The sequence below is a fragment of the Tigriopus californicus genome, chromosome 1, assembly GCF_007210705.1.
Source record: "Tigriopus californicus strain San Diego chromosome 1, Tcal_SD_v2.1, whole genome shotgun sequence".
NCBI classification, from domain to species: domain Eukaryota; kingdom Metazoa; phylum Arthropoda; class Copepoda; order Harpacticoida; family Harpacticidae; genus Tigriopus; species Tigriopus californicus.
The window spans coordinates 9752228-9774175 of record NC_081440.1 but is presented as its reverse complement, the minus strand read 5'-3'; the positions used below and the strand labels follow the sequence as shown (position 1 = coordinate 9774175).

General features: G+C 41.7%; 5 protein-coding genes across 7 annotated transcripts; 1 reads left to right on the top strand and 4 right to left on the bottom strand.

Annotated features, from left to right (window-relative positions):
- Positions 1 to 2329: 2329 nt before the first annotated feature.
- LOC131884113 (uncharacterized) lies at positions 2330 to 4510 on the top strand. Its single transcript, XM_059231778.1, has 2 exons — positions 2330 to 3183; positions 3580 to 4510. The coding sequence occupies exons 1-2, from the start codon at positions 2556 to 2558 to the stop codon at positions 4473 to 4475; spliced, it is 1524 nt and encodes a 507-aa protein (XP_059087761.1). The 5' UTR covers positions 2330 to 2555; the 3' UTR covers positions 4476 to 4510.
- On the bottom strand, positions 4448 to 15750 carry LOC131884099 (2',5'-phosphodiesterase 12-like). 2 transcript variants are annotated; one of them, XM_059231765.1, is made up of 2 exons: positions 15599 to 15750; positions 4448 to 6366 (listed from the first exon to the last, which is right to left on the bottom strand). In XM_059231765.1, the coding sequence occupies exon 2, from the start codon at positions 6295 to 6297 to the stop codon at positions 4540 to 4542; it is 1758 nt and encodes a 585-aa protein (XP_059087748.1). In that variant the 5' UTR covers positions 6298 to 6366; positions 15599 to 15750; the 3' UTR covers positions 4448 to 4539. The 2 variants fall into 2 exon arrangements, with proteins under 2 accessions (XP_059087748.1, XP_059087742.1); XM_059231759.1 differs by having other exon boundaries at positions 4448 to 6416; positions 15599 to 15748.
- Positions 6417 to 11823, bottom strand: LOC131884096 (uncharacterized). The gene has a single exon (XM_059231744.1). The coding sequence runs from the start codon at positions 11662 to 11664 to the stop codon at positions 7822 to 7824; it is 3843 nt and encodes a 1280-aa protein (XP_059087727.1). The 5' UTR covers positions 11665 to 11823; the 3' UTR covers positions 6417 to 7821.
- LOC131877747 (dual specificity protein phosphatase 3-like) lies at positions 6568 to 7074 on the bottom strand. The gene has a single exon (XM_059223555.1). The coding sequence runs from the start codon at positions 7072 to 7074 to the stop codon at positions 6568 to 6570; it is 507 nt and encodes a 168-aa protein (XP_059079538.1).
- Positions 11853 to 15721, bottom strand: LOC131884148 (peptide deformylase, mitochondrial-like). Of its 2 annotated transcripts, none has more exons than XM_059231828.1 (2): positions 13168 to 13553; positions 11853 to 12971 (listed from the first exon to the last, which is right to left on the bottom strand). In XM_059231828.1, exon 2 carries the CDS (start codon positions 12948 to 12950, stop codon positions 12210 to 12212), a length of 741 nt encoding a protein of 246 aa, XP_059087811.1. In that variant the 5' UTR covers positions 12951 to 12971; positions 13168 to 13553; the 3' UTR covers positions 11853 to 12209. The 2 variants fall into 2 exon arrangements, with proteins under 2 accessions (XP_059087811.1, XP_059087803.1); XM_059231820.1 differs by lacking the exon at positions 13168 to 13553 and adding an exon at positions 15595 to 15721 and having other exon boundaries at positions 11894 to 12971.
- Positions 15751 to 21948: the final 6198 nt, after the last annotated feature.

Sequence of the window (21948 nt, the reverse complement as noted above, 5' to 3'; positions counted from 1 at the left end):
AAAATCCCGTTTATCAACAAAGCTACGTTCTACTGGAGGCAAAGCATGAGCTAATCGGGATGGTTGGGTTTGAGGAATGGGTTGGGCAACTACATTTGAATAGGAACGTATTTTGGGAATAGGGGTGGGGCAAGGAATATTAGGGAGGAGAGTGATTATAGGAATAGGGGTGGATTGGGTATTTGAAGGAAGAGGAGGGAATTGGGAGAGAGGATGGGGGTAGGAGGAGAAGGAGGGAGGAAGTTAAATGGGTTAAGGAAGGGGGGTGGGGCGGGATTAGGTTTAGGAATAGGGTCAGCTCTAAAACTACGAAACTGAGCTATCCTATTTCTCACCTTTCTTTGCGTCCCATCTACATGGACAGAGGTACACCGTACATTAAAGCACGTGTTAAGTCTCATGGACTGACGGCACATGTACGGGTGAAAAAAGGACAATCTACCTTTGAACATCCCTTCTTCCCATTGTACTTCTCAAGGCCGAACTTGAGAAGTTTTTGACACCATTTAGGGTGGGTTTCATCAGGACAAGGCTGCTTTCGATAAACAGGACAGACTGCTTTCTCTACAACTGTCTTATCCTGCTCTTTTTCAAGAGGAGTTACTACTTCAACCTCTACATTGGTCAAATCAGTCGACATCTCAACTACTGGGTGAGCCTGTTGTTCAAGTAGTACCCTGGTCTGATTGACCCAAGCAACTAGAGCCTCCATAATAAACGGCTTATTGACTACAGAAGGAACCTTCCTTGCTAAGAACAAGTCCAAACATTGTCTAGCCTCTTTGCTGACTTTTCCAAAAATAGCTTAAATTAACATCGGAATAGTTGAAATCACCTACTATAACCCATATATTTTGAACTGCAGTAACCCTGTTAGCTTGGCGAGAGGCCACCAATGAATGCTGGTCTTAATGATCTTGAGGCGAGTTTTAAAAAGGTTCGTACCTCTCAGCTAAGGCTTTGACATTACTCAGACTGAGCATCCACTCGCCCCTCTGGTCAGCACATTTTCATACTGAAAAACGTCCAGGCATCAAACTCCTAGGTAAGACTTCCAAAAAACCTCGCCCCTGGTTATTTGTTCCAGGGGTAGAGACACGCAAAAAATGTCCAAGGAGCCTCAGGACACAATAAAATCCAAGTTGATTAAGACCCACATTAGCTCACACAAGACCTTTTTTGTCAATTACCAATATCTTGACACCAATTGATGACCAGAGAAGGTTAATTCGTTGTCCGAGATATCGCCGTATAACTATGCCTCCCTAATGAGCAATAGGTCTGGCGATGGATTCTATTATGTACCTGCATGTTCACTACATAGTTTACAAAGCATCTTGCGTTTGGATAGTGGAGTTTTGATGGTGGTCATGATAGATACTTCATTTTGAGATTGAGCCTGGCTGACCTGCTTCTAATGAGCGATGGTGACCCAATTATGCGACCACTTTGGACCCCCACAACGGATTTCTGATTCAATTGTTCGTTTTGTTTCTCGTCAGCATTTGAAGCAAATTTTCACCTCGGGGAACAAGGGAAACTCCTGAGCTTCCTCCATAACATCCATAACCTTTGAGGCAGCTTCACACTCAGATATACCTTTGAGGCACAAAGCCTTAAACCCTTCGATGGGTTTTGTTTCAGATCATTGGTACAATATTTAATAAGCTAGGAGACAGCCAGGATTCGCAGTCTTTTTTTGTGTCATGAAGCAGATTTATTGGCACTAAAGCAGATTTCGTGCGTTTGTTTCCATAGTTGAATTGGTTTTGAGCCTAGCCACATTTTCCCCCCAAAAAATGACAACCAAAATCAGTGGGCAAATCAGTGGGCGTGAGGACAAGTTGGGCCAGTTGTCATTTGTTGATTTTCATCGTCGATACTCAGGATCACATACGTGTTTAAATGATAATGCAATATCATTCAGGTTTGTTTGCTCTTTTGAACCAAATGTGGACTGTTCTGTTTACTTGCCATGTCAACTTTTGTTGCACGATACTATTGGTCTTTTATAGTTTTGCTTTTTCGTTTATTGCCCGTTCTTCCGATTTGAGAAGCAGTCTTTCAATCGATTTTTAGAGCTTATTTCGACCAAGTACTTGAAGTAGACTTATGTACCTAAAACGAAGCTTTAGACATATTCTGATTGTCTCTTTTAATGACTAGAAATTTGCCAGCCCTATTTGGCGCTATCGTAGACGAATAAAAGTGATACCATGGGCGAAAGCACGCACATCGGGAGTTCATTGCTTATCCGCGATGAAAAGGAACTCCGTTTTAGCTTTACTTGTGTACGAAGTGCGATATAGCAGTTCTGTCATTACATTAGGTAGAAGAGATAACCGCCATTTTCGTTTGCTAATGGTAGCAACAAAACAACCTACCGAAATTGTAGCTTCTGATGCGATTCTCGACCGTGGGTATCCAGTTCGCAAAAATTCACTCCCATCGACAATTTCCGATGAAAACAGACCAATGTGGAAGTGGTGAACGAACTTTATGATAAGGAGTAAAAGTGACAATTTTCAAGGACAAAACGACAGAAGCCGCGAGACATGATGAAGGTTCAAACTGTCTGTCTAGGAATTCTATGTTGGACTTGGTGTTGGATCCCAATCATCTTAGCCAAACACTGTTCCAAGACTTTCCAACCCCGCGTTAAAGAACACATTCAATTCTCTTTTCCCAAAGTGCACGAAGATTTCTTCAACTTTCAGGCCATTAAAGTGCAATTCGCCAAGAGGGCCAAACACTTGTTTTGTCCAGAGGAAGAGCCATTGAAACTTGTGTTAAGGTATCGAAAAGTGGGGACGAAAAAATGGCCAAACAGCATCGATATTGATTTGGACTCCAAGGAAGTGATTATTGAGGAAGGCATTGAGTCTTGTTCCACCTATCAATTTCAATTGAGAGGTAGTGCTGGCACTGCCAGCTTGAGTAACACAAGAGTGGGAAAGTTTGACACTGGTCCAAGGCAATTGATGCGATCATCCATTGAGACAACAGTCGATCAAAATTGGGTTGGATTTGATTGGGCAAATTACACAGACAATTGCTCAGAGGGTATAGTTTTGGAACACCAGAAAAAGACGGCATTAACTCCGCATGCGCAACACAACATCCGCCTCGTGGAATGCAAAAAAGACGAGATTATCCTAGCTCCCAAGTTCAACGAGCAAAGAGGTATTCCAGTCAAATTTGAGTTCTCAATTCTACCCTTACAGGTCAACATATCGCCAATTATTGACGATTTGGGATTAAATTGGGACTTGAGTCACCTGAACTGCCCAGAGATTTTGAAAGTGGACCTGAAGTTTTACCTTTCTTATTTGAACACGGATACATTTCATATCATATTTGATAAAACGGTCAAATTCTTCGCATTTGGTAGTTCCCATTTGTCTCGACAAGACATTAAAGAAGATGGGTTGCGCCAAGAAATCATAGCTCCCTGTCAACAACATTCTTTAACTTTCAATCTCACAATGCATGGCAATTCGAATAATAGCCGAGAAGTGAACGTCGTCCAAGGGATCCCCATTATGGTCGATGCCAACGGAAATCTCACTTTCACCCCAGATCTGGATCCAGAATGTTTAGTTGTAAAAACTAACGCTAGAGGTTCAAAAGCGTGGGACCAGGAGAACGACCATCTCGATTCAACGACAGACGGATACGATTTAGTGGAGGAGATACTTAACCGCAATTCTGGATCCCCCATACAACCTTCCACTGCTAGTACGCAAGGGGAAGTTGAAACAACTTGGCATTCAGTGGACCACCCCAACATTTCACAAGATACTCCCTCCACTCCTATTGAAGTCTTGGACGTAACAATAACAGAGTCGAGTTCAACAGGTGGTCCCGAGGACATCGACTTTAATCTGGATGAAGAAGTTGATGTTGTTCAGGAAGAAGAGTTTCAATATGATTTCACATCACCCGACCCAATTTCACCCACTTACAATGGCTCAGTAGATGAAGACATTCATCTCGACTTTAATGATGACAATGTGACAGATTCAAATGGGACTGATCAGTCAGATGATAAGGAAAAAGGCCAACTGTACGACTCCTATGATCATTACGGACCTGCCCTACTAGAAGAATTTGACCTGCCCGTCACAACAACTGAAATGAGTCAAACAAACGGTTTCACTGCCAATTTAGCCCGAACTGGGAATATGAACGAATCCATTCCCAGAGTCGTCCATGCGTCTTCTGGTCCTTCATGGTTAATTCTGTTATTGGTCTTCCCTGGCATGATTGCTGTTCTAGCAGCCGTTTTCTTTGGCACAGCCGCTTACATCCGAATTAGAAAAGATTCGTCTGAAATGACTCCAGAATGGGAATCCCCAACAGTCAAAGAACCTCTTCAGTTGAACTCTAACTCGAACCAAGAGGATATTACATTTACAAATGAAAACTACAAAACCAACCCTAAAAATGATGTTGAACACGAGACTAATTTTTGAATAATGAAAGTTGCAATATAAAACATGCTCAATGACATGCTCAATGACAAAAAACGACGGACCACTACACTGAGTGGTCTCCATTCCAAGCAAGGGTTGCGATACATGGCAAATGGTCAGATGGATAACCAATGTTAGGGATGCCTTGAATTTCATCCAATTCTTCCTTGGAAGGAAATGGCACCACTTCTCGCACTTTCATACTGTCTTTGTCGTAAAATATGTAATCTAGACAATCTTTGAACGTGATTGTGAAGTTCGTATATTCGGGGGTACCGCAAGCTGAGCCCAACTTGAATTGATGATGAAGGTTCAGATCGTTCACCACTTGTCCTTCCACAACTCGCCATTCCGGGTGATCAGGCGCGATTGAACCCTTGGTGTAATACTCAAACACTCCACAAGGAGGAGTGCTGTTAAAGTCTCCGCAAATCATCACACTGATCCGACATTTCGGATGAGCAAACGTCATTTTTTTCTGCTTTTCGGCCAACTCACGGAGGATCACAGCACTTTGAAGCAACCTAACGTGGTCAGCTTCTGGTTTGAAGTACATATGCGTGTTGGCCACGATTACAAGTCTCTCACTTGATTTGTGCTTGAGCACCACGAGTTGAACGATGGTGGATCTTTCCGCTACATTGGCCATCAATTGGTCGTTTTCGCAAATGGATGACAGAATGTCCTTGACGTAGTCTTTGGTTTTCAGAGATTCTCCAAGAACCACTCTCTCCGTTTCGATAAGCTCGAATTTATCAGTTCGCCAAAAGCAAGCTTCACCTTCATTCACGGATCCACCTTTAGACGCAAAAGTACCCTGGAAGCCGTATTGTGGTTCCTCAAGCACAAGGCATAGATCGAGGTCAAACACTTTAGCATCGACTTCTTGAAGACATAGAATATCTGCGTTATAACCAATGAGCTCTTGGAGCAATAGTTGCTTGCGATATTCGATGGCAAGGGCATAAGGAGGACATTGAGGATGGAGGACGGTGCGAGAGTATTCAGAATCGGCATACAGATCGGCCAATAAGTTGTAGGTAACCACACGCAGCTCATCAGTTTTGGTTTTGGTCTTTGTGAAAGCCTGCCTGGCCTCGAACCCACAGAGACCAGGTCCTGCGGAGACCTCGCCTTTCGATATAGTCTCGAAAATTAGGCCTTCGCGGTTCTGCGAGTTTTTGGGCCTAATCACCAGCCTTAGGAGACCGCCCTTATCCTCATCCGTCACTCTATACAGGTATGAATCTTGGCGATGAGCCCACGTCACTTGGGGTGAAGTTTTTGCTCTTGGATCCAAACCATCGTGGAATTTTTCTACACTTGCGAACCAACTAAACGTGGAGAGCGACAAATCCGAGAAATTCACTTTCAACTTGTATGGGTACACCAAGAATCCAGACATTATTTGATCTTGTAACCTTGCGCTTTCAACCATCGGGGGGTTTACATCCACAAGATATTCATGTCCCATAAGGTTCATGACAACTTCATTGTCCGCAAACAAAATATCTTTGATCGCCACATCATCGCCGAGTATCAGGTTACTACAAGTTTGGTTTGAGAATGTGGCCTGGACCTCGGGAAATAGATCTTTTTCTCCTTCTTCCGTCTGGTTCGCTTTCCTTTTTCGCTTCTTGGTCAGAACTTTTTCTATATTTCCCAAGAGACGAGTTTTGAATTGACTGGAAGGCTCCTCGATTGGCCGTGACAGGTTGAATTGGCGTTGAACTCCCAAATTAGGGTGATTGAAGAGAAATGTGAACGAGAAAATCGGGTCCTCTGGAAAATGTTTCACTATCGCCTTATTTTTTGTCTCCATGGTGGTAATCTTTGGATGACGAGCAAAAAATCGAATCGGACCAAAACTTCGGACGTTCAGAGGGATTGTCTGTAAACAAGTGTTCTTCAAAAATATCATTGTAACTCATCGGAATGGTGCTGAAAACAAAATAAATTGTTCAAATAGTTGAAATCTAAGTGGTTTTGTCGGTAGAAGGAGTAGAAGAACTAAAGCCTTAGCTGAAATGAAAGAAAACCCAGGTTGTTTGGCTTTATTTTATTGACACAAGCAGCAATATTGGACACGCAATCATAGAAACCCTTCACGGTGTTTTCTCAGCTGATTGTCTAGGTTCACTAATGTACGCATAAACCCATCATTCGGTCGAACATCTCGATGTGAACGGAACTGCTTCAAGACATCAGTTGCACTCCATGCATTCTTCTTCATCATGAAAGCCATAGCGCAAGTACAGGATCGAGACACACCCATCTGACAATTGACCAAGCATTTACCCCCTGATTCTAGGGCTTCCGCAATGTAGTCTGCGGCTTCATCCAAGAAGGGACTGACATCAAACCAGGCTGAGTCCCACATCAGGAACCCTTTGTAAGTTATTCCAGAGCCTTGAAAATGCTGGCTCTCCAGGTTCACCAATCCCTCATCATCTCCTTCGGCCGTGTTCAAGACGTGAGTGATGTTTAGGTGCTTCAGGAATTTGACATTGGAGGCGGCTGCTGCATCACCAATGAAAAGATTGGGAAATACTTCGTCACAATCCACTTTCCAAGCCACAGCGAATTGTGAGGAAAACATTTTCGACGTCTTTTTCTCACTCCATGGCTTGACACGCCAACAAATCAAGCGAAGTTGTTTATCTGTCGTTGGGACGAATTCACCGGAGTCTCGCCTTGATGTCGATTTATTTAATTCATTTGGAGCATTCTTCAAGATCTGTCGAGGAAGGATTGGTTGACTCAGAGCTCCATTCATGTAAGGAGGAACCTGAAATTTTGGAGCATTTCTATTTCGAATAGATGTTTCGATCATTTCTTGTTTTCTTCCATCCCCTTCTTGTTCGTCCTCCTCATCTTCATCTTCCCATTCCCACTCTGAAGAACACGCACTGCCGCTTTCTTCATTATCAATAGCTTTCGCAAGGTTAGTATTGGGTTGAAGTCCATTTTCAGTGACGTCAGATTTCAATGAATGAACGACGGGCTCAACTGATTTATCACTTGGCACTTCATCGACCCTCTCGCTTACTAGTCGTTTCCTATGCATATCTGGTCGAATCTCACCGAAGTGTGACAACTTAAAAGGCAATGAGTCTTCATCCGGAGGGGCATCCCAAAACTCAAAGTGCCAAGGTTTAGGTACTCGGTTCAAATCCTTCAACTGATGAAGATGGATAGATCTGGGAGCATTGAAGAGGCGTTCTTTTCTCAGCTCATTGTCGAGCTCAACAATCTGCTCTAAGAAGTAATCATTTGGCCGTACATCTCGCCGTTTGCGAAACTCCCTCATAACATCTGTGGCTTCCCAGGTTTCAGTCAACATCATTTAGGCCATGGCAGAAACGCAAGACCTCGATACACCCATTTGACAATGAACCAAGCATTTGCCACCGCTCGAAATGGCGTCTTTGATGAATTCGTTGGCACATCCCAAAAATGGCAAGATTTTCACATGCGTACTATCCCAAATCTGAAGGCCTTGGTAAGTAATGCCTGACCCTTCAAAATACTTGGCATTTAAATCCACAAAGCTGTAATCCGTCCACACGCCCTCCGCAGTATTCAAAACATGGGTAATTTTCATTTTCTGCAAGAATTTGATGTTTCGGGCAGTAGCTTCGTCGCCAATAAAAAGATTGGGATAGACCTCGTCACAATCAACGCCCCAGCTGGCCCCAAAAATGGCGCTAAATAAGGTTCTGGTCTTCGGTTGCTCCCATGGCTTCACTCTCCAACAAATTATTCTGAGTTGTTGAGCCGTGGTGGGTACGAAACCAGAAAGCTCTTTGGAAGATTTTCCACAAGTCTCTTTTTCAGAGATGTCAATACCTTGAAGGTCGATAGTCAGGTTTTTTGAGATGGCTTTCCATTGCTTGGCTGAGTTGACTTTTACAATGGATAGGGGATCATTTTCATCCACACCTGGTTGGACCACATTGCATGACCTAATACTCAAATTACTGGCGATTGATTGCGAACTACAAACGGAAGAAGGGGATTCGCATGTTTTTGTATTATTCCACATCACTCTCCAGCGTTCCTCAGGTCTCTCGATTATTTCCTTCACTCGGAGGAGCTTGTCTTGAATGGGTAAAATCTCTGGCTCTCCTATGGGAGCAATATTCTCAAGATCTTCCTCATCGTCTTCCCAAACCCACTCCCATTCACCTCCATCGTCAATTAGCTCGTCCTCTTCCTGATTTCCAATAGATTTAGTAACACTTCGACCCCGGGAAGTTCTTCCTGAGCGGAAACTTCCATTTCGGGAGGAGCATTTGGAGGAAGCTTTGGAAGCTTTGAAGCTACTCCGTTTTGAGACGCGACCTGATGGCTTCTTTGACGCTCCTTTAGAGGACGATTTTGATGCCCTCGAGGATATTGAAGGCTTGAGGGGACAAGCTTCGCCCAAATGAGCCAAAGGTTGCCCAATTTCTTCTTCAGTGACAGGCGACGTCCAAAACTCGTAATGCCAAGATTGAGGAAGCAAAGCCAAGTCGCTTAATGTGGACAATTTAATAGATCTTGGGATTCCGTGCTCTCTAAACTTTCGCAAATCGTTATCGAGATCCACAATCTGTTCCAAGAACCCATCATTCGGTCGGATATCCCGATGCATTCGAAAAAGGGTTATAACATCGACCGCCTTCATCCCTTGATCAATTAATAGGTATGCCATGGCGCAACTTGAGGAACGAGACACACCCATTTGACAATTTACAAGGCATTTACCACCTCCATGGATGGCATTTGATATGAATTCGGAGGCGCACCCCATGTATGGAATAATATTGCACATGGGTGTGTCCCACAAAGGAAATCCTAAGTACTTGATGTCCGTTCCTTCATAGTGGGATTGACTTAAGTCCACCAAGCCTTCGTCCTTGCCTTCAGCGGTATTCAAGACATGTGTTACGCCAATCTTTTGAAGAAACCGAACATTTGAAGCTGAGTGCTTGTCACCGATCAGGAGACCTGGATAAACTTCGTCGCAGTCTGCTCCCCATGGAGCTGCAAACTGGGAGGTAAATAACTTGGGATTCTTTTTGGGCTGATTCCACGGCTTGACTTTCCAACAAACTAATCTCAACTGTTGAACTTTGGTAGGCTTAAAGTCGCTTACAGTATCAGTACTGGCGGTTAGTTTGGGGTTTATGGTGAAAGATATCGAATTCCTGAAGTTGGTTGTTTGCTCTTTGTTGACGATTTTTGGATCATGGTCGATTTCGGTTTGTTTCTCAACTTTGGCATCGTCATGTGATTCGTCAAATTTCCAGGTTATTCTCTTGGACATGGCCTTCCATTGAGCTGCACTCTTGATCTCAATGAACCCCAATGGATCTTCGGCATCTTCTGTGGGCGAGGATGGGATATCATTAACAACCTCAGCCGTTTTTGAGTTGTGTTCATTTTCTGCTGAGACCCTGTCTTCTTCATAATTGCCCTTTTTTGAGGGATATTTTTCGTTCCCATTTTCGTCACTGGGCCATTTTCGTCTTCTTAATGATGGAGTTTTGGACAGAGATGTTGGTTCGGATTTATTAATTGACGAGTCTTTCACCACTTCCCGATTATTTGTTGGTGACTTGGTTTTAGATACGATTAAGGGTTGTAGAGGATCTCCGTGATTTTCATCTTTGTTACTCAAACCTGGTTTAGAATGCTTCTGAGAGTCTTCAAGGTGTTTGGGGATAGACTTGGATGTTGATTTATCTGCTGATTTCTTCAGCGATAACCTATGGTTTGAAAATGCCAACGAGGGGGATGAGGTAATAGATATAGGGGTCTCTTGTACTCCCTTATCCTCATACATTCTTCTACGCTTGCGAACATCTCGCAAAACTGTTTCAGAACTTAGGTAGCTGTTCCTGTGGAACTTGTTTCGGAAATAATTCATTTCCGAATGATTGCTTGAATCGCTATCTTCCAAACAATCACTTTCAAAGGAATTGTTTAAATCGTCTGGGCGATCAGAGGTCAAACTCAGCGACGACTGGTCAACAATTCTTGAAGAGCCGGATGCGATAGGTCGTAAATCGTTGTCACTTTCAGGGTTCGATTGATTTGAGGGCCACCGGGTAAGTTGGGCTTCGGGAAGCAAATAACTTGAACTGAGATCTTCTGAACTTGCGTCATGGATGACAAGACGGTCGTCTGTTGCTTTCGTTACTGGATTCACGTCGATGGCCTCAAGTGAGTCACAAATGCTGTCCGTGGACATAACGAGATGAGGATGAATGAAGGCAGGAGAAGGCGCCTCTGGATTGTCTTCGTCGGTACATTTGGACAAAGGAATGCACACGGACCTTTGTTTGTCAGCTTTTCTTATGGGCACGGCTTGTATTTTTCCAACTCGACTGTCCTGAAGCTCACAATTGTCCTCCGTTTTACACGCGTTCACGCTAAAGCCTGATAATGTTGGCCTTTCTTCTGTTCCTTCTTTAATGCGTTGCTTATCCCTGGGCAAGAGTTTGACTCGTATCGACACAGTTGGGCCGGAAGCTTCTTGCTCCTGGGGATATTGTCGCTCATTAGCCAAGCTAATTTCTTTCATAAGTCGAGAGGACGGACAATTTTTGTGGGAACCAGGAATAAAGCAAGATGTGCATTCCGTCTGTTCGGTCGAATCAAGTGACCATCTTGGCAAAAGCTCCATTTTCGGCTTGCCCAATGACGATGCCGCTCCATTCACTTCCTCATCATTACTCATCAAAGGGGTTGAGTATTCGACTGCATCCAGGGAGTTGACTTCATGATCTTTAACAAATTGCACATTCGCAGATCCTCGGCAGTTTCGAGGCTTCGGCAATGAATCAAATGATCCGAGATTCTTTTCCTGATCTGCGTTTTGGCTACTAGATTTCTTCAGGTTTTCCTCCTTCCTCTTTTCAATGGCGAGTTCTACTTTTTTGATGATGCTTAAGTAGAAATCTTTAGGCACCAAAGACTCCATCACTTTCACTTGTAGGGATGGTTCTCTCGTCAAAGCAGATGATGGAACGCAACTGACCTGAAGTGGTGCTTTTGGAGTCAGCTGGATATCTGTGTTCCTCTGACTCGATGCTGAAGACACTCGACAGAGTTTAGAAGCAATCGAGGCGAAGATTGAGCATCTCGGTGCTTTCGAAATCGGGTCGACAACGAATTCTCCACTGACACTTCTCCCAGCCATGACACAAGTACTCGAGGAGAAATCAGATCGTTTGAGGAGCACTAAGTCAGAGGAGCACTAATTTAGAGGGGCAATAAGAGCTCGACGAACAGGATCAAACTGCTTTGAGGACTCATATTTCAGCAACAAAAATCAAGTGTCATTCGAGATTCGAGCAATGGCAGGAAATTCGACGTTTGGGGCTTTCTTTTCCTCCACCCTTAACGAATGGAGTTTAGGTAAAATCTGTCATTGGGCAGCTAAACTCCCGAGACGACAAGAAGGCTGAACTTTACGATAGAAACTTTTGTTTATTCTGTGAAAACATCGCGAAGATTCAACGAGGATGAGTCACGGCACAGGAACTGGACTACAATTGGGTTGACGGCTTTCTGAGGGGTACAAGACGCTTGTTGGCGTTACGGTCACGGATTTCCAAGGTTCCATCCATTTGTTGTCCTCAATATCGCCCTTCATTCACAAAACATGCTGAGAAGTCATTTATATGTAGAACACTAATGGTTGTTCAATTAACACACTTATGACCTTGGCATCACGGAAAACAATCACTTTGTCTCTTGACGATTGAAGAGATTCCAAAACGCATGTATTCTCTTTTTCGGTCCACTGTAACTCATCGTGTATTTCCCACCCCTTTTGTTCACTATCCGCCAATGATTAAAAACTAGCGATTCAGGTCTCATCCTGTCCAAGAAGAGTTTTCCTCGAAGATGGTCCAATTCATGTTGTATCATTCGAGCCGTCCAATTCTTTGCACCAAATTCAAACGGCTCTCCCGCTCGATTCAAGGCCTTCACGTGAATTTCACGGGCTCTCGGTACAACGGCCGAGAACCCTTGCATACTTGCACAACCTTCGCGAGCAAACACTTCAACTGCATCGGTAACCCTCATTTCGGGATTAATCAAAACAGTCAGTGGAACTTCGACCAACCCGAATCGCTCCACGTAGTCCTTATCCCAATTTTGGAGCTGATGAGCAGTGAATTGAACAACGCTTATTGGTGCAGAAACACCAATTTGAGGTGCAGACAAGCCCAGGCAATCATATTTATTCAGCGTCGCCACCAAGCGATCCACGAGTGCTTGAAAGATGGGATGGCCGACTTCTGACGGATCAAGTGGAAGAACGGGTCGACGGAGTACTGGATCGCCCAATTGCACGATGTGATTGTGCCCAATGTTGTCTTGGTCTTGAACATGGATCCCTCGTTTCGACGGTTGAGGGAGCTGTGCCAAAAATAGTTTCTTGGACCATGAAGCAGGAGGGATTCGGCGAAATAACATAGCCAAGTTTATTGGTCGCACCTAAAACACACGGACGGGCGTTCCAAAGCGATGAGAATGGGATTCTTTTGGTCAGTACCACGACGATTTGATTTGGTTGACATGGTATGTTTGCATTTTCGAACATTTCTAAATGTTTGTCGTTTCCTATCTAATTAACCTTTGCATTCTTTTTTTAAATGAACCTCAAAGAAACTGATGGGGAACGAGCTTGTACCTTTCTCACCGAGGGGCTGAGAGATTTACGAGGCTGACCAATAATGGACCCAACAAACGATACAAACTCGGGCCAAAAGTGATCTTCCTAATATTTCACGAAAGACGGGCCACGAAACGTTGTCCGCCGGAAATCGACCTCAACAATCTTGGAAACCCTAAATAAAACTGCAATGCCCCCCCCCATCCATTTCTCTCCTTTCGGTCCAAAAAGAGCATGTTGCTAAGGACAACAGGACAATTTCTATCTTAAGGGATAAGGAAGGAAATGTACTTGTTATACACATACTCGTGCTTAGAGAGTAAAAACAACATAAAAATTTAAATGTTAGGCCATTGTGGAGAAGGAAGTAATCACATTGTAGTAGCTATCATTTGATAATTTGGTGATCATTTGAGCAATACGTTACCTCATTTACAAATTTGCTTTGGTCTCGCAAGATATCTAGGAATCAGAAATGCCACTGTCAAATTCTGAAGCTTTAAGTCCTATTGGTTTGAAGATCCTGTCTCATTAGCAAGACATATCTAGAGACGGCCAAACTATGCATTATCTATTTTTGTCATAAAAAGGGTTTATTCGCAGATATTGCATATTTCGTGTTTTCATGCATATTTTGGGTATTGGGCGTAAGCGAATTTGAATGCATTGTAATAATCTTTTATTTAGACTCTTGGTCATGTCAATGCAAAAAAGGTATCGACGAGAGTGTATAATCATAAACGAATAGGTGAAAGAATGAGTAGTTAAAAATGGCAGAGTGATAAAATAGTTGACTAGATCATGATATCACAAAAAAATTGACTTGACTTATCACCTTGGTCCAGTGGACATTGTAAAAGTGAAGAGCAAAGTCAAAGGCATTATAAAAACAGGTGGGTAGAGGTGAAGATGGAGGTCTTAGTTTTTGTAGTAAAGTTGGTGGGCCAGATTGAGCATATCCTTTATCAGCTTCCATTCTTAATGGAATTTGGCTGAGAGTCCCACAAAGGTGTGTGACGTCAATATTTTAAAGGGATTTTGCGCCAAGGGCAATAAGGTTGGTTTTGACCAAAGATTAGGTTAACCGAAATGGTCCGCTAGTACCCTCCCATTGATAAGCTTATTGCCAAAGTCAAAAAAATGTTTATGAAGTATGCAGGTGTAACTATGGAACAGCCTGCCTCTTGATCTTATTTTGTTTCAATCTAAATTACATATTCTCGATTTTAAATGTATAATGAAGTGCATATTATGTGTCAAAAAAATCATTCATAAGTGCACATTTTGAACAGGTTTTATGCATATTTAATGACATAAAACGGAGTTTTTAATGCATATTTTGGCCGCCTCTACACATGACCATAACATAATCTTTGGCTCATTCAGCTCAATTGAATGTTTTTGACTACATAAGTCATTTGAAAAGTCAAGGAAACTATAGTGAGTGTCAGATCAATGCTTACTTGACCTCTCGGCCTACGTCGAAATCTTGGTGAATGATCTGGTAATTGACCAAACAATCTAACAAGACATAAGTATAAAAGGCCGAAAAATGAGCCTGAAACATCATTTGGCATCATGCCGCATCATTAGGTGCTTTCGAAAGGAAGTCTCCTTGAAAACGACAATGATAATCAGTTTAGTCTATCGCAAGAAAGATTTGAGGGCTTGAATGGTAGCTTTTTACCCTGTTTATGCATCACACTCGCTTTTTTTCTTTGGGGGTTCCAGCCTGCAATCTGAAGGCAATTAGTCAACTACGAGATGATCTTATGTTAAAGACGATGAAGCTCAGGACGTGATAAAAATCTGAAACAAGAGCAGTCAGAGGAATACCTAATGCTCAAAGTATTCATTTCTACAAGAAAATAAAAGTCTGAAGTAGTCTCAGTATCCACATAAAACGATCAGCTGCACTTGAAAGTACAACTTGCTGCGCTTTATAATTATGGATGATAATTTCAGAACTCTCGGTTCTCAAGAGAGTCAGTGTTGCAATTTATACTTGCATATATAACCTTACCTAACCCAACCTAACCTAACCCAACCTAACCTAACTTTCGGCTGCAAGGGCCTGGGGGCACCTAGGCCACGGCGCAAGCCCTGTCACTGGCAACACTGGTGAATTGAGAGTTCTGAAATTAACAATCATGCTGTATTAATGACCAGCTACATCTGATTCCGACAAAGCGGATAAAATTTTGACTCGGGTTTCTCCCAAAGGACAAATTCCATGATGTTTGAACAATCGCGCAAAACCTTCAACTATCACAAGCATCAACCCGATCTTGTTCTTCTTCTCGATCGTGTAATACCACTCCTTGCTGCTGTGGGACTGCTGTGCGCTCTCCATAGAAAACAGACATGGACACACGTGTCGAACAATGGTAAATGTCCGATTTGAGATGCAATCGTTGGATTCCAGAACCCCATGGGCTCACTTACCTACTTCTCAACAAAACAGGGGAGTCAGCCCTTCGATTGAACTTCGTAATTTTAGAACCCGGTTCAGCCCAATAGAGAAGTAGCCACATAGATTCCTCCATAGAACGCTGGGATTTCGGTTTTGTTTACATTTTAAAGGAAGAGAGCCGTGACGTCACGCGTTATGGTGAATGTTTGCCAGGCCGTTTTCCGAACACCTTTTATTGAACAACCCCGCGTGATTCGTGATTATGGCGGGAGAAGATATTTTTTGGCTAAGTCTTAAGAGTTTAGCGCCCGCGCCCAGAATTGTTGTTATGCCATTTACGATTCACCCTCATTAAGCCCAATATGTATTCATTTTCCAACATCATCTTACAAATGTGCACTGTCCGAGGGAGAGTTATGGGCCAGATTTAATGTTAGACTGAGAAGGATCTGTATGCCAGAGTAACAACATTTTGTACGGATATCGTTTCTCTGGACTTGAGCTCTTAGACTTAAGAAATGCTGTTGGAACGAAAATACCGCAAAACCTGTATTGATGAAAAATTATTTTTGAACTCTATAAGTAAATATATGTAATAAGCAGAACGGATTATTTGTTAACATTTAACCCTCAATTGGTTCGGATCAATTTTGATGAAGAATGATCTTGATATTTTGCCATATCAATACATAGTGGAACCACCCAGACCCAGACTAAAGGTTACAAAGAAAAGGAATTATCAGCTCTCATTCCTGTTTTTCTCAATTGCATTACAACAAAATGATTCTGCCGTGAAAGTCAGTTATTCCAAGAAGTAATTTTCTGACCTCTCAACTCAAAAACGATTACTTTCAAAATACCCTGCTGGAGTAATTGTGCGTGAACACAAAACAGGAGCTTTGTAAGCTTCAAAAAAGGAAACACCAAAATTTTAGAAATAGTTTGGCACACACAAAATGTATAATGAGCAGGGATTCAAATTCCTTTTTAGGGCCAAATAATCACTTCGAAATGTTTTTTTAAAGCTCGAAATACAACAACAAAAAAATCTCCAAATTAAAAACATAAATTTGTTCAAATGCAAAAAGACAATATGAAACCAATCTTGCAAAATTTTGAACTAATGAACAAAGGCTTCAAGATATTTCATTATTTCAAAATCAAAAGGCCTCAAAACTGTCTCTTAACTGCGACCACCAAATCAATACCCTAGATGAAATTTGATTACTCTGGGAGCTTTATCTTAGCTATTTCTCAGGATGGAGAGACCTAATCTGAAAAGGCGAATAATTTTATGATTGCTTTTTTCGCGTGTGAAGTATTGGGGTTCTCGTTGCATTTTCAGGAAAAAGCTTGAGCCTTTGCCAAATAAGGCAAGCAGGAACAATGTGACAATGGGAAAGGTGCTGTATTGGGACAAACTGAGAAGATTGGGTAATTAGAAAAATACAAAACCGTAAAAACGAAACAAAAAGGGCTCTTTTTTCGAATTTTCATAAATTGTCGAAAAATCTATCAAAGTCGAAGGGAGTGTGTTGGGTACTACACCACATGTCCTTGCTGCTTGAACGAGCACGTCATTTTGTTATTCATCTACTATTGCTTGCTTTGAAATGTAAAGTTAAGATTGCTGACTTCAGTAATGTGAGTGAGTCTCTGCTACAACCACACGTTGGTTACAGACCGTTACGAAACCTGGTGCCATAGTTCTACCCATTTCTAGTTGACTTAGATATGGAGGACCGTTTCATCTTGGCCGCAAATTTTCTTGTTTACAATTGTGCTACATGCCACCAACAGAAGCACCAGGCAATAGACATAAGGCATTTTTCAACGATATTTGGAGAAAAAAGAGAGATCTGGCGCTCCCTAAACCTTAATAACAATGGACATTTTAAATGCAATTTGAGGAAATCAAAGCCAGTGCAATCAACAAGGGCAACTCAATCACCGAAATAAAATCATAACAAATCTGGATTTTTAGCCAACACCACAACTTCCAATTTTCTCTTAATTTTAGCTAAATTATGTAACAGAAGTCTTCATGAGAAAGGTCAGGGAGGAGAATCAAACCAACGACCTCTCACATGAAAGATAACTTCCCTAATCACTGCACCACATTTCCCCCTTTATAAGGATGTCTTCCAAGGGCTAGATTTGAGCTAACATCCTCTGGGGAACTGTGGTGCATTGGATACATCAGACCACTCAGCTATGATATATTATCAACTAGAAAGCATACATATTTAGAGTTCTTTCTGAGCATACTAGGCTTGGGCTAGAATATTGACACATTGGAACCAGCCACGCAACAAAAACAAGAAAACGACGAAACCTACTCTCATTACCAACTCCCGGCAGAACCTCAATACCATATGAAGGAACAGAGATCTCGATTGTGCGATCATTGGATCGAAAACGACCATCGGGGTCAGACCTTCGAACGGACTCCTGCCGGGGTTAGTATACATATATATTTGACCACTATGTACCTACATATAATACCACGAAATATATTTAGGTTCCTACCTATCATATCCCGAGACGCGATATCACAAATATCCTTTCAGAAAACATAAATCATATTTTGCTTTTAAAGGGCTTGTCTTGGATAGAAAAACTGTATATGCATTAACGTTTACTGTCTTTTTCATATATTCTGTCTTTCTTTGTCTTTTTCCTAATGTCAAACTCCAACCTTTAGTGTGACATTTACTCATTATGGGCCTTAAGGAGTGCTTGAGACACAGACCATATAATGACTAAACCTCACATGCGCGAGGAAAAATGCAAACACTTGCCTTCATCAGTTGGTACATAAATTTTGGTGTGCGGAGTCTTGCTTTTCATCGGCCAGCGTGGCCGGATTCTGAGTGAGTTTGTCACTGATTGCGTTTGTTGAAGACCCAGTGATACTAGGTTGTTAGTACTGATCTGGCAATCACCCTCCTCTTCTTTGGTGTACAGACTTGTTGACACAGCATCCATTTTCTTCTGCACTGAGGTCAGGCCATAGATAACTCCATAAATAGACCGATCAAGGACGCTGCAATTGAATGTTTTCGTTTCAGCTGTCGTTGGGTGTCAAAAAGTTCCGTTTGTAGTCAAAATTCCTAAAGCAACTATGATACAAATCTGAATCGTTGACGGTGCGTGCAAATTCTGAGGTGAAACTCCTAATACGACCCCTTGCCGAGCAATTGCTCTCCTCTAGCACCCTTCAAAACGGGTTAGAGAAAGCTGTCCGACTGCAAGTTTAACACCGAAACGTTGAAGGGGCTATGATGTGGCTCCAATTGCAATTTTCATCCATGTGGTGGAAACACTTAACTGAAACCCAAGGAACAAGCCTGGGTTCAGGCTGACCTCGAGAGGTGTCGGAATTATCTCAATTACGTAAAGGTGTAATCACGTCACCCACATTCAAGCAAATTGTTGGGAGATTGATACGAAATTCCGAATGCCTCATCATTGCGTTGCAATTTTGGATACATTTTGCTACACTTTCGAGATGCGTTGGTAAACAAGGGCAATTAATAGAATATGTGATTTGCTCTGCTAATGTCCCAATCTTTTGAACATGTTGTGTGTTATGCCCAAAAAGCATGTTTTTTTTATCCTACCGCTCTTTCTACATGCATATTTGTAAGAATCACAAGAAATTAAAAGAAAACAAGACTAACGAACAATTCATGGGAATGATTAAACTTGCCTAAAGGAAGATTTCACGAAGTGTGATTATTACTTGCCACCCAGCGTCAGCTGACCACCCAGTACAACTCCTGTGGAGCTTGAGCATTCTAGTTATTTGGTTTTCTATGGGTCAGGCCAATGCAACCATATATAGTCTTGGAATGCGACACCAAGTTGTTCTATGATCTGTGGCTTGAGCCCGTTCAAGAGGCGGGAAAAAGTTCAAACAAGTTTTCGGTTTTTCGGTGCTGGCAGATTTATATAATATATTTATGCGAAAAAAGAAGTGTAATTGGGACCATACAGTATTCAAAGGAGGTACAAAAGGAATCTTTTACTATAAATATTTAGAAGGATCCATGATTGTGCTCCTCTAAAAGATTTTACATTGAATAGTAGTGATTATAAAGGATTAATTGGGCCGTCAACAATCAAGGCTTACCAAATACAACAAAGAAGTACCTTTTTCCCTCATGTGGTCCTTCACTATTCCATTGCTCCAGCGACCTTTCTGTAGAACCCATGATCGACCGGATTAATTTTCTGAAGGTTGACTAGTCTATTGGTTGAAGTTCCTCTACCTTAAAATTCCAAGCTATACAATAATTTACTTAAAATCAGAGCCCTCAAATTTTAATGCGAAGGTTGGAAGGCAGAGCTCAATTGGCTAGAAACAAGGTGCATAAAATTTTATGGACACGTGGACAAACTTGTTTTATTTGTTCCTTCCAATTGAATGAGGGATGAATTTAGAGGTTTAGTGATTTCAACTCTTTTTTTACCGCCGTCAGTAAAAAAGCGAAGTGAGCCGTTTGTCAGGGTGCGACAGCACGGACAAGTCTGGGCCGAAATGAGTTTATAACATTTATTAGCAATACCATGGTCTCTATCATGGTTGATATGATTTAGAATTGATACGGAGACACCAAGGCATCCGTTCCATTCAAAATATTCTTACTTGCTTACTCGTCAAATTTCTATGTTTCATGTACCATCATCTTGTTAAATCAACAGAGCTTTTTGCTGGGTTGAGCTAAATTAAGCATCTTTAGGTTGAGCAGGGCTTTGCCCACTCAGACAGCACAAGATCAGCACAAGTATCAAGTCATGGATTTAATGACTTGATACTTGAAATCCACAGATTTGGCTTGCGAGTAAGCAATCAAAAATATTTTGAATAATATGTATGCCTTGGTGTCCCTGTATTGATTCTAAATCATGATAACTGTGATAGAGACCATTATATTATAAAGTAATGTAATAAAATCTTTCGGCCCAAACCTGTCCGAATAGCCGGAACCAGGTCAAACAGCCCATGTCGCCCTTTTTTACTGCCTTCAGTAGGAAAAGAATGTAAACAACTGAACCTCCAAATTCATTTCTCATTGTTTGTCAAGGATTTAGACCGCAAAACTTTATCGATTTTTCCTTTTGATCCAAAGTTGATCCAAACTTGTTCTATAAGTTGTGCATTAATGTTTATTCGAAAATCAAGTGCTACCTGTCGAGGGCTAAATAAGATAACTTTTGTTTTCTTAAATTTCATTCAAAGTGAACCAATCCGGCATTTTTGTCATCCAGGTAGTAGATTTTCATTTTAAAGAGGTCATGGCTATGTAATGTCATCAGCAAACATTGTTGGTTTGAACAGGGTTGCTTGTGGAAGGTCATTAATGTATCTAAGAAAAAATGAAGGGCCTAAAATGCTCCCTAGAGGCTCTCCACATGCTATTTTGACAATATCCGTGGCCATCTATTCAACTTGTTGTCGCTTTAACAGAAAGCTCTTTGTCTATTTAATCATGTTTAAACTCCATCCATACTTTTCGAGCTTAGTTCATAAAAGGTCATGGCGTCCAGCGTCCTTTTTCTAATCTACAAAAACTTCAATGAAGTATTTGAAATCGCAGTGGTCGGAAATGTTCTGTGAAAAGTAATGAATTACGTGCATCGTTGAATGCTTTGGTTGAAAGCCAAACTGAAAATGCGACAAATGGTCCTCCTTAAAAGGCTTCAACAACTGTATATGTACTTTCCTATCCACTACCTTAGAAATGGTTGATAGAAGGCCAACAGGACAACGATTTCCCGCTTTGAATAAGCATACCTTAGCACATTGTCTTGTTTCTATGCTTGTTTGTAAATATTTCTAACAACACATGGGAGTGACTGTACAGTTTCCGCTTTAAATAGTCAATGTGTTTAGCTATTACACTACTATTACTGCAGTAGGGAATGAAAAAGAAACTCATAATATATGCTTAATGAGTCTGGACAAAGCAGAAATCTGGCTCAATAATAGAAGACATTCTATTCTACATCTACATCTACATTCTACATCTGCGGAATAATCTAGCCACCACAAGCAATCTATGGCTATTTTCATACTGCCGCGAAACTTTTCAGAGTTATAACAGAATTTATTACCTGCAATAACGTTGAATTGGTATGAAAAAGGCTTTTCACTAAGCTACAACATAACAAAATATGACATCCGATTGGAAGTTATTTATGTTTCAACCAATATAAATGATTCCCTGGTCAAAATTATTGTGACTAAATGGTGGCGAAGCAAAATGATCTCTAACCCTCAATCTGCAACTGGCCTTGAGATCTGGCATCGCTGAAGGTCTGGGCCTGACGCCACGCAAGATCTAATGATAGGGTCGCACTAAAGGGTCTGACCATGGGTC

Excerpts from the sequence above, each read along its gene's own strand:
- LOC131877747 (XM_059223555.1), bottom strand. The coding sequence starts at position 7,074 with ATGTTTTCCTCACAATTCGCTGTGGCTTGGAAAGTGGATTGTGACGAA.
- LOC131884148 (XM_059231820.1), bottom strand. The coding sequence starts at position 12,950 with ATGTTATTTCGCCGAATCCCTCCTGCTTCATGGTCCAAGAAACTATTT.
- LOC131884096 (XM_059231744.1), bottom strand. The coding sequence starts at position 11,664 with ATGGCTGGGAGAAGTGTCAGTGGAGAATTCGTTGTCGACCCGATTTCG.
- LOC131884099 (XM_059231759.1), bottom strand. The coding sequence starts at position 6,396 with ATGATATTTTTGAAGAACACTTGTTTACAGACAATCCCTCTGAACGTC.
- LOC131884113 (XM_059231778.1), top strand. The coding sequence starts at position 2,556 with ATGATGAAGGTTCAAACTGTCTGTCTAGGAATTCTATGTTGGACTTGG. Across the intron at positions 3,184-3,579 it reads CAAGTTCAACGAGCAAAGAG|ATCTGGATCCAGAATGTTTA; the intron begins GTATTCCAGTCA and ends CTTTCACCCCAG.